This window comes from Podarcis tiliguerta, assembly GCF_965153285.1.
Source record: "Podarcis tiliguerta genome assembly, chromosome: 14".
NCBI classification, from domain to species: Eukaryota; Metazoa; Chordata; class Lepidosauria; order Squamata; family Lacertidae; genus Podarcis; species Podarcis tiliguerta.
Genome location: NC_139547.1, coordinates 10,904,205 through 10,915,513, shown reverse-complemented (window position 1 = coordinate 10,915,513; position 11,309 = coordinate 10,904,205). Strand labels below are relative to the sequence as shown.

The following is an 11,309-nucleotide window of genomic DNA, read 5'->3' as shown; positions in this document are numbered from 1 at the left end:
CCTATGGGATCCCGCTCGTCCGCTGTGGCATTCTGGGAGATGTAGTTTATTGGTGCTTGGGGCTGAGCTTGATGTTCTCGGCAGCTCTCCTCTAAAGTAGACGCGGGTGTGAGAAGAAGGGTGCCGTCCTAACCCCAATTACACGGGAGTAAACCCCGTTCTTGGGAGAAAAGCAATGACAAACCTACACAGCATCTTAAAAAGCAGAGACATCACCTGGCCAACAAAGGTCCGTATAAGCTATGGTTTTCCCAGTAGTGATGTATGGAGGTGAGAGCTGGACCATAAAGAAGGCTGATCGCGGAAGAATGGATGCTTTTGAATTATGGTGCTGGAGGAGACTCTTGAGAGTCCCATGGACTGGAAGAAGATCCAACCTAGCCATTCTGAAGGAAATCAGCCCTGAGTGCTCACTGGAAGGACGGATCCTGAAGCTGAGGCTCCAATACTTTGGTCACCTCATGAGAAGAGAAGACTCCCTGGAAAAGACCCTGATGTTGGGAAAGATGGAGGGCACAAGGAGAAGGGGATGCCAGAGGACGAGATGGTTGGACAGTGTTCTCGAAGCTACCAGCATGAGTCTGAGGAAACTGCGGGAGGCAGTGGAAGACAGGAGTGCCTGGTGTGCTCTGGTCCATGGGGTCACGAAAGTTGGACACAACTAAACAACTAAACAACAACAACAAAACTCTGTTCAGTTCAGCATAATCCTAACTTGTAGAGTTGGAAGGGACCGCGTGAGTCATCTAGTCCAATCCACTGGGATGTAGGCATTTATTTATTTTTGCCCAACATGAGACTCAAAGCCATGAGATTAAGAGTCTCATGGCTACCGACTGAGCCTTGGATCCATCCATTGGCCGGCAAAGGATGAAAAACAGCAGCAGCCTCAAGGAGTTTGCTTCCCTGCTCCCTGCCTAAATGAATGCTTACAATCACTTTGTGGGTGGGGAGTTGGCCTTGCAACACCACTGAACCCTTTGAGAAGAAGTTGCGCCATTTCAAGTGGGGCTCTGAGGGCCGAACCTCTGCCATAGTTAAAATAAATCATGCTAGTGCAGGCTGCTGGAATTGCAGCACTTCATTCCTCCCCTACTATTGTTATTCCTCTACTGGGAAGGCAGAAAAAACATTGCATGGCTTGTTACTCAGTAAACATACATTCACTTCCACTTGTGGTTTGTTGTAAGAGAAACAAATCATAAGCCCAGGTTCCATGTAATGACAAGCCAGAATATGGCTTGTTTCTTCCCTTGGCAGTAGGGGAGGAATGAAGTGCCTGCAATTGCACATGTGCTTGTCCAAATTAAACCATAGTTTAACTGCTTCAATATGGTGTGTGAACCAGGCCAGTCTCATAAGTAGTCTAGGAGGAGGAAACTAAAAACCCTTCAAAATTAGCGTAACATGATCATCTAAGGGAGCCCCTTGGTGGTTGTGTTTACAGGGCTGTGGCGAAATTTAATAACTTGTCCAAAGGAGTAACACCCTTTGGTATCAAAGCAGTGCTTCAGTTCTAAATTGAGATGTGTTGATTTTCAGCACTGCTGAAGTCACACCCCTGACCTAGAACCTCAAATTGCCCTAATTTCAGATATGGGTGTGGTAGCTGCAGTTAACAAAGATGAAAGACACTCTTAGGCCAGTTGGTACTATTACAGCTTTCATGTGGAGGCAAATTTAAAGTAATATGCTTAGTGAGCAGTTGCCACATGGTGAGCTGTTTGTATGCAGTAGCTTATGATGCCAGCTTGGTTATTTCTTTATATGTATTGCAAAACCTCCAAAGGAAGAACCTGTTTATGGTCATAGGCGGCTGCATGCAGATTGTTATGAGTGAAATGCAACAATGTCTGTCTGCCAATGGAACAGACACTATTAGCAGAATAGATTCTGCAGCCTTCCACACTCCTACAATCTGCTCCAGAGGGCTGGGAGACCCTTAGGAGTCAGATTTGGGGGCACAGGGGACAAGAAAGGGAAATTATATTACATGAGCAGAAATCAACTTTCACAATGTTGGATATTGCCCTACGGAACAACAGTTGGTAAAGGTGTAACAACCTTGAGTTTACCTTTGTGTAATTGTTTGTTGAGACCAATGGGGCACTTTCCAATAAATTTAAATGACATTAATACAACACACACAAAAAGCCTTTGCTACTAACTGATGGTTAAATTATTGGCATTAAAATGCCTATCAGCAAGCTGTTTTTCAAACAGTTTCTTGAACTCAGAAAGGTTTCAAAGTCATCTTGAATCTGTAGAAGGTATTTGGGTTGAATGATTTACTTGAAGAATTCAGTTTTTTTTTTCTGCATATGACATTTCTGGTTTTTGTTCCTGCCACAGTTCTAGCACCACAGGACTCAAGTTCTTTGGAGGTACTGGCTTATAATCTGTTGCAGTTTCCTTAACCAGCTCCACACTCTGGAATACTGTATGTATTTTCTGGAGAATCCTCACAATCCATACAACTCCAACCACAAAATTCATGGTGATTTCTCACTCCCTTTTCAAAAACATCTCCCCCCTCCAAATACTCAGAATCTTAATTTAGTGGAACTGTTGCACACAAGCAAAATCCCACAATCTCCTTTATTGTGTTGGAATGTCTAGACATTTATTTGCCAGTATTAGAAACTGCTTTGCTGGAGTTTCTTGTGGGGGAAGATGGAAGGAGATCCTAGTGTCTTGGATATTGGTGAGTGAATTGTTTAAATTATTTCAAGGTACAATCAAAGGGATGACTTTCTAGAGCAGCTTTGGGGAACCTATGAACTACAGGCCAAGTTAGGCCCAGCAGGGATTCCTATTTGACCTGCAATGTTGTTTTCCCAAAACCGCACCCAACAAAGAGGAGCCTCAAAATGCTTGCTGTAAGTGCTGGTCAATGGATTGGTGCTTGCAGCAAACCTTACCTGCCAGGGAACAATCAGGAGCATCAAAGTGTGCTCCTGGTTGGTTCCCAGGAAACAATTGTTTGACCAGCACTTACAGCAAGCTTCAGAGAGACTGACTGCACTATGGAGTTCCCACAGTGGCACTTATTGCAAGCCCTGCAGGGAAAGGCTTCCTTTGCCCTCGTGGATATCAATCAAGCTGTTCAATGGTGGCTACAAACCCACTTTCTTTTCCTCCATGATTTGCTTCTCACAGTGGCCAAACAGATGTCTACTCGCTGGTTTCCCACCGACATCTGACTGGACTAGATGTGCCACTGGCTCGATCCAACAGGCTATTCTTACATTCTTCTGATTTATGCGGGCAAAGGAAAAGGCTTCACCTGAAGTCAGGTGATGTCAGGTGACTGAAGGGTGGGCAATCCCACCCATCAAAGTTGTCCATGGGTGCTGGGAAAGGTCTGGATACAGCCCACCGGCCAGGGCTTTTTTTTCCAGCCGGAACTCACAGGAAGTCAGTTCCAGCACCTCTCAGGTGGGACCTCGTTCCGGCACCTCGTTTTCTGGAAAAATAGCACTGCCGCTGGCTACCTCCAATCCCCCACCTCTGTTCTAGACTCAGCTAGTGGCCTATAGTGGACAAAAACAAAACCCTATTAAGAGCACAAAGACCATCTCCAAATAAAACCAATACAAATGTTGCTGTTTTCACATATATTTAAGATATAAATACTACTTTGTTTTCACAGTACATCTTTTTTTAAAAAAAACACAGTCTGAGAAAGTCAGGTATGGGACAGCAGTGTTATGTAGAATTTTGATACTGATTAGAACAATGTGAAAGGCTTTGATGAGGGGGTCTTTTAGGAGGGAAATGGGTGCTATTATAGGTTGGGGCCATGATTTGAATGAGTAGTCCCACAGTTTTGAAGTATGGTTTCATGTGTTATCATGGGGTGGAGGTGGGGAATTAGCAATATGGGGGGGGGGGAATACACAACCCCTCCTGCCCTACATGCTTGCATAGTATGATAATGCAATGGAAGTTCAAAATCCCATCCTTATTTTAAGCAGCTTACGTATCACTTAAAAACACATCACACAAAGTAAAGACTTCTGTATATATTTCAGATTTCAATAATAATGTCAAAAATACGTAGTATGATTTTACATAGGATTTGTGCTACATTAGAACAGTAAAGACAAACATCACTTAAGTAAAAGAAACATTAAATATTAAATAACCAAAAAATAAAATAAGGTGTAAACACTAAACTAATTTGGGAATCGGCTATTGCAACACGTCCAATGAAGTGGTTTATAACCAGTATAAAAAGATTAGGACTAAGTATGTTCCAGTCTACTTGGAATACACAAAGCTCATTCCAGAAGCATTTTTAAAAACTGGTCCAAGAGCCTAGAAGAGCTTTGACTCTCATCTGACCACCACCTCACTTTCTTCACTTTTAAACAGTTTAGTTTATGCCAATTGTTCATCTTATTAAATAGTAATCTGGTAACTGAGCAAATACTTTTCATTGTTGCATCTTGCTAACACCGGGGAGAAAACTGAGGGTTTGTTGGAGATTCAGTGTAAGATTTGAGTTCATATGCAGCGCCACTGTCAACTTCCATGGATTTTCGAGAGAACAGGAGTCTTACATCTCTGTAGAGGTAGATCTTTCCAGACTTAGAACTCTGGAACCTAGGAGAACAGATGTCAGTATTAGTCACTGCTGAATGTAAAGCACATGTAAGAAATGTCACAGAAGAACGAAGCTTGGAGAAGAAATTTCTTCAATAGTCTAAACTGTTACTTTTTATCTAGTTCAAAAGGAAGTGGGTGTTTTTCCATTTATCCTTATATAACCACTGCTTGAGGCTTGTACTCTAAGGATCAGACTGAGACATTTTATTTGAAGCAGGAAGAACAGATGAAAGAGTGACTGCAATTTTCAATTATGTTTATGGCACATTATTGAATCAGAACACATTAGCGCATATATTTAGGGTGATGAGCCTATTTGTTTGATATTTTTATAGCCTGTATCCCATTCTTTCAAAGCCAATGAGAAAACAAGATAAATCTTTACTGCAAAACTGAGCATGTCTCTCAGATTAACATCCTCTTGGAACATGCTAAGTCTGGGCATGAGCTTGTTTAAAAATCTTACAGAAGCTGGCTAGTCTCTAGACAGACAGCTATGGTTTGTGTATCAGCAGAATGTTATCCATCTCACAAGAGAAAATTATAGGTTATGTTTTCAGTCACATAGGCACAAAGTACAAAAGCAACCTGCCAAAACCTACAGGAGTTTTGATGAACACACAAACATGGACATGAAAAAATGAAAAAGCAAACTGACCCTTAGGTTTTAAAGGACTGCTTTTGTTTTTTAAAAGTCTGAATGGCAAGTTTCAGCCCTAGGCAAATGTTTCTGCTGACAACCTCTTGCTAAGGGGCTTTCACAATGGAAGCGCTGACACAACTTTAATTAGGGCCTTCTAAACAGATGCTGCCACAAAGCAGTTTAGAGTTGTATGACTTCATTTGTTTGGGAGAGAATGTGTATGGCTTCAGCAACTAAAACTTGAGTCACTCGTTTCACATCTATTGTTGGAGCAAAGAATGAAAAACCAATACATGTGGCCCTTTTGACTTTTTATCTGCATAAGCAAAAGTACAGTTAACAGGGTCCCAGTGCCTTTTTCCAAAAGATTTTTCAGCATTAATTAAAAAAAACAAGCTGCTATTTTGCTTCAAAGAATTATCTGCACTAAGTAACACATAAGAACACTGGGATATATCCAACATAGCACTAAGTCAAAATCACTAAGTAGTGTATTTCTTCCGCTGGTGACATGCTTTGCACCAGCAGGATGTGTTGCAAAGAGGATGCCTAAGCAGGTTGCTGTTAACTTTGCCCAATCTGTTGCACAGCAAGTTTCCACCAGCACAGCTACAGTGCTGGACTCCTCTGCTGCGTAATATCCAACCCCCCCCCCCCAGTGCAACAGCCCTTGCATTAGCAAGAAGACAGTGATGGATACAGCCCTTTGCTCAGCAGCCTTACCTCAGATGAATGAGGTAGCGTAGTAGCCGTTCTTCAGTATGTCGAATATTTTCTTTATTAATGCTTCTCTTTGTTTCTCGTCTCACAGGGACAGAAAAGGTTCTTTGCCGTAGGAATGTTTGATGATTGGCTGGCATCTCTCGTAAGTCATATATCACCACAAACATCTTCACCACAGTCTTGTTAGGATTAAATAAGGTCTGAAAAGGACAAACAGGTGCTTCAGAATGGCACTATTCTGTCGAACCAACAAACACTTGAAAATTCACGTGTCTTCAGTAACTGAACTTTCATACACAGCAGTTGCTTCTGGAAAGAGACTAAGAACTAATAAGCTTCTCAATCACCTTCCATATTATCCAAAAGTGACTGAGACCACCTCTGCAGTTGCTAGATAACTGCTGGCTATCTTCTCAAATATGATCTTTCCAAATACTTTCTGCTCTTCTAGCCAATGGCCTTTGGATAAAGAAAGGAGCTTTCTATCAGCTCATATCCAAGAGGTCCAAGTGATTAGCAGTACAGTGGTACCTCAAGTTACAAACACCTCAGGTTATAAACGCTTCAGGTTACAAACTCTGCTAACCTGGAAGAGTTACCTCGAGCTGAGAACTTTGCCCCAGGATGAGAACGGAAATTGTGTGCCGGCGGCGTAGCAGCAGCAAGAGGCCCCATTAGCGAAAGCATGCCTCTAGTTAAAAACAGTTTCAGGTTAAGAACGGACCTCCGGAACGTATTAAGTTCATAACTAGAGGTACCACTGTATGTTGGAAAGAGAAATGTTAATGTAACTCTTATGTCACAAAGTACATACCACTTGTATCGTTCCTGAAGGAGGTACCCGATAACCCCTTTTACCAAGTGACTCTAAAGCAATTACACCCTGTAAGGATCAAACAAGAAACGGAAAATTACAAATAGGCATCTTAATGTAAGCATCAGTATATCAAAGTGTTTAACTTTCAAAATTATCTGCAATAGAAACTTCAAAAAGTTTTTTACATGGGTAACACACCAGTAAAGTTAAAGGTACAGTGGTACTTCGGGTTACATACACTTCAGGTTCCAGACGGTTCAGGTTACAGACTCTGCTAACCCAGAAATAATACCTCGGGTTAAGAACTTTGCTTCAGGATGAGAACAGAAATTGTGCTGCAGCGGCGCAGTGGCAGCAGGAGGCCCCATTAGCTAAAGTGGTCTTCAGGTTAAGAACAGTTTCAGGTTAAGAACGGACCTCCAGAACGAATTAAGTACTTAACCCGATGTACCACTGTATAGGTAAAGGTAAAGGTACCCCTGACAGTTAAGTCCAGTCACAATCGACTCTGGAGTTGCGGCACTCATCTTGCTTTACAGGCCGAGGGAGCCAGCGTTTGTCTGCTTCCGCAGACAGTCTTTCCGGGTCATGTGGCCAGCATTGACTAAGCCGCTTCTGACAAAGCTAGAGCAGTGCACAGAAATGCCATTTACCTTCCTGCTGGAGTGGTACCTATTTATCTACTTGCACTTTGACGGGCTTTCGAACTGCTTAGGTTGGCAGGAGCAGGGACCAAGCAACGGGAGCTCACCCCGTCGCGGGGATTCAAACCGCCAACCTTCCGATTGAAAAGTCCAAGCAGCGCAGTGGTTTAAACCACAGCACCACCTGCATCCCAAAGTTAAGTTAGGAGTGTACAAAAATGTGGCTTGTAGAGGACAGTTTAGTCTCACCCACTCTGGTACGTAGTTTCCCTTTTAAGCATCATTCAGGACGGACAAATGATTATTTTGACATATTCACATACTCCTAACTCAAGGAGTAAAGAACAGTGTCAATTCCACAGGATAATAATCACAATGCATTTATTTGCAGGAAGGAAGACAGGACAACTACAATAGCTTCCTTTCCTAACTAAGGTGACTGGGCTATAATGGGGCCCACATAGTCTTTTCAATTCAGTCCAAAGCAGTTCATGTAATGTATATTGGATGTTTTGGCTGCCACAAGAGTGGGAACCGAGAGTACTGTTGGGTGCTGTATATGTGTTTTCTTTTTGTGAACATACGCACCTATTTAGTTTGGCTGACACACAGGAGACAAGTGAATATAACTTATCAAAACAAGATGTTCATTGGTAGCTTATATAAAGGGCTGCTTTGCATATGATGCTTTCCCCACAAAAAGGAAAATGTGCAAAACTCCGAAGGAGTTATGTAAAGTTGTAAAGAAAAACAGAAGCCACCAAATGGTGGAGGTTGGTATTGCAGTCTTACTGTAAGGCACCCAAAATAGAAAGGAGCCTCATTTGAAAGTTGGGTGAAGCTGCAACATATCCTTAATGATATGTTAACCAACAAATGGGTGCTTGGGACACCTGTGCCTCCTCCCCAGCCACCTTCAACAAGTAAGAAAAGTAAGGGTCTGTTGTTACACTCGGAGCACAAGGGGCACTCAAAGTACAGGGTAAAAGATCTGGTCAGGAAAGGAGACCAAGACCAGGAGTCACTTTCTTCCTTGTGAAGATTTAAAAGCTAATTCAAGATGCATCTTGATTTCCCAATATCTAAATGAGCTGCCCTCCCTAGACCAACTAGCAATGGCCTTACTTATATCACAGGGAAGATCTAAAGTGTTATTTATAAATGTTTATATTCCTCCAACTAGCTTAAATATTGACACCGATAGCAAGTGGCAAAGATTAGAAACCTTCGTTAAGTTGCTGATTTCGGATTATCCAGGGGAAAAGCTCCTGCTGGTGGGTGATGTAAATGCAAGGCTAGGGCCAGATGACTCCAGTTTAGCAACCAAATACAGGTGCAAAATCGGGTTTCCGGAGACATCTAGCCCAGAAGCCCACCAGACCCCAAGGCTATCTAAGGACCATTATTCAAACTATGCCGGCGCCTGCCTTTTCAAATTTTCAAGGCAGCTAAGTTTACACATTCTAAATGGCCGCACAAGAGGTGAGATCCCTGGGGAATATACATTGCTGTTAGGGTAAAAACTAGCACAATAAACTACATATTGGTTGATAGCGAATTATTAGCAAAAGCTAATTCGGTGCTATAGTTCTGCTGAAGGAGAGATTTGCTAACCTTTACAATAAATATTTTACAACTCCTTTTGGCTGAAATTATGAACAAGCGAGTTCATCCTACCTGGATGAGATCAGTACTATGATGTGACGTTTGTAAGCCAAACCAGCAACTGGGTTCTGATTGATTGGCTGACGCTGCAAGGCCAAAATGAACTACAGAAGGCTCTTTGCAGCCACAATCTGATTGGAATATGAATTTACTGCCACCAATGGTTGGCTGCAGTCATTAACTACTGACACCTTGCCAGGGTGTTCATGTTAACTGTGCTAAAGTTTTTGCACCTTTGTGGAACAAACACACAGCATGCCACTAGATTCAGGTAGGCAGCTGTGTTGGTCTGACGCAGTAGAAATAAATAAGAATAAGAATAAGAATGTCCAGTAGCACCTTATAGACCAACTAAGTTTGTTCTGGTATAAGCTTTCGTGTACATGCACACGTATCTGAAGAAGTGTGCACGCATACGAAAGCTTATACCAGAACAAACTTAGTTGGTCTATAAGGTGCTACCGGAGAATTTTTTATTTTTATTTCGACAGCATGCCACCGCACTGACTTCATTCTTGAATTAATCATGGGAAAGGCCACTAGCACATCTAGACCCATTGAAGAAGTAGACAGTTTTGCATTTTGTCTACGTTGCCAGTCTCTTGTTAATGCAGATGTTGTTTGTTAACTTGAATAAATACTGTTTAGCCATGCCAAGCTGAAGTCCCAGGTTTTTCTGGGTGGAGGTATGAGTCAGAAATGAGTACAAAAGGATACTAACACCTAGAGGTTGAACTCATCCCTGTGCGCTGATCAAAGAATTATAATCATTTCCTATCTTTTTAAAAATTATTTATAATTTTTATTTTACGAGCAAAAAGCTCTTTAAAATCAAATTATTACATTTATCATATTTAGACTCTCCTTTCCCTCTTTCTGCAGTTCCTTATGTTTACAATATTTTTACTGCATTTCCAAATCAAATTCATGTATTATGGTTTATCACATATAATCAATAGTTGTTTCATATCACTGCATGTTTTTACATTAATCCTGCTAATGTCTTAATCTGTTCACAATATTTTTGTAAATATTCAATAAATGATTTCCACTCTATATTAAAAACTTTTTCCGTCCTGATTTCTTATTCTTCTGGTAAGCTTCGCCATATCTGCATAATTCAATAGTTTCTGTTGCCATAGTCATTCCCTATCAACCAAAATGAGTTACAACAGGTTCTTATTTTCTGTATAAATGCTGAGATACACAGGGAATGTCCAGTGGCGTAGCGTGGGGGGTGCAGGGGGGGCCGGCCGCAACATCTGGGGGTTTGGGTTAGGGGGCGCAAATCCACGGGTTAGGGGGCGCAAATTACTTGCCTTGCCCTGGGTGCTGACAACCCACGCTACGCCACTGGGAGTGTCAACAGTTGTAATCATGCATTTTCATTTAAACTGCTCAGATTCCACACAAGAATGAATGGAAGTGGTTATTAGGCAAGAACTAGGTTGCAGTCTCATATTTATTGCAGGAAAACCCAGCTTAGCTGAACGGGTAGTCTGCCATTAAAAGTTCAAAAAGTAAAAGTGTGCACAGGGGACAGCAGGGACTACAGACCTTTGGCAACGAACTGCTACCAAAGCTGTGGTTCTGTGAATGCAAGAGTAGTATGCTTTGGATCCAAGGCAACCCAACTATCTTTACAAATGTAACAGGATTTAGTTCAGACATGTAAATGTATTTCCATAGCTAACTGTAACATTCAGATGTTTACCATATATGGAGAGGGTGCATTGTCATCAGAAACGCTGTAGAATGAAACTTCAACCGGAAGAGTCATGTGCGTTGGACAAAAGACCCCACTTGCTCCCACTTCAGCTGTGAAGCCGTCTACAATGCCCAGGGGATCCAAACGATAGTTCAGAACAGACTCCTGGAAGAATGGAAAAAAAACTCTGTTGAAAAAAGCTACCTATGAAGTGTGCAAACGGATGACAAGGCAGACGCCCGCTATCAGGTCAGATTACTTGCCCATCTAGAACAGTATGGTCTACACCAACAGGCAGCACCTCTGATGGACCTTTTCACATCACCTGCCAGTGGACGCTTTTAACTAGGGATGAAGGATTTCAGCCTGGGGTCTTCTGCATGCAAACCAAACACTTCACCACTGAGCTGTACAGTGGTACCTCAGGTTACAGACGCTTCAGGTTACAGACTCCTCTAAGCCAGAAATAGCACCTCAGGTTAAGAACTTTGCTTCAGG

General features: G+C 42.1%; 1 protein-coding gene across 1 annotated transcript in view; it reads right to left on the bottom strand.

The window, feature by feature from the left end:
• Positions 1-3,602: 3,602 nt before the first annotated feature.
• ATOSA (atos homolog A) overlaps positions 3,603-11,309 on the bottom strand; it is a 51,532-nt gene continuing 43,825 nt past the window's right edge. Inside the window, exons 9-12 of the mRNA XM_083411920.1 lie at positions 10,818-10,976; positions 6,792-6,860; positions 5,978-6,177; positions 3,603-4,608 (exon numbers count right to left, since the gene is read on the bottom strand). Of these exons, the coding sequence (XP_083268046.1) occupies positions 4,455-4,608; positions 5,978-6,177; positions 6,792-6,860; positions 10,818-10,976 (582 nt within the window). The 3' untranslated portion in view covers positions 3,603-4,454. The remainder of the gene's footprint in view (positions 4,609-5,977; positions 6,178-6,791; positions 6,861-10,817; positions 10,977-11,309) is intronic.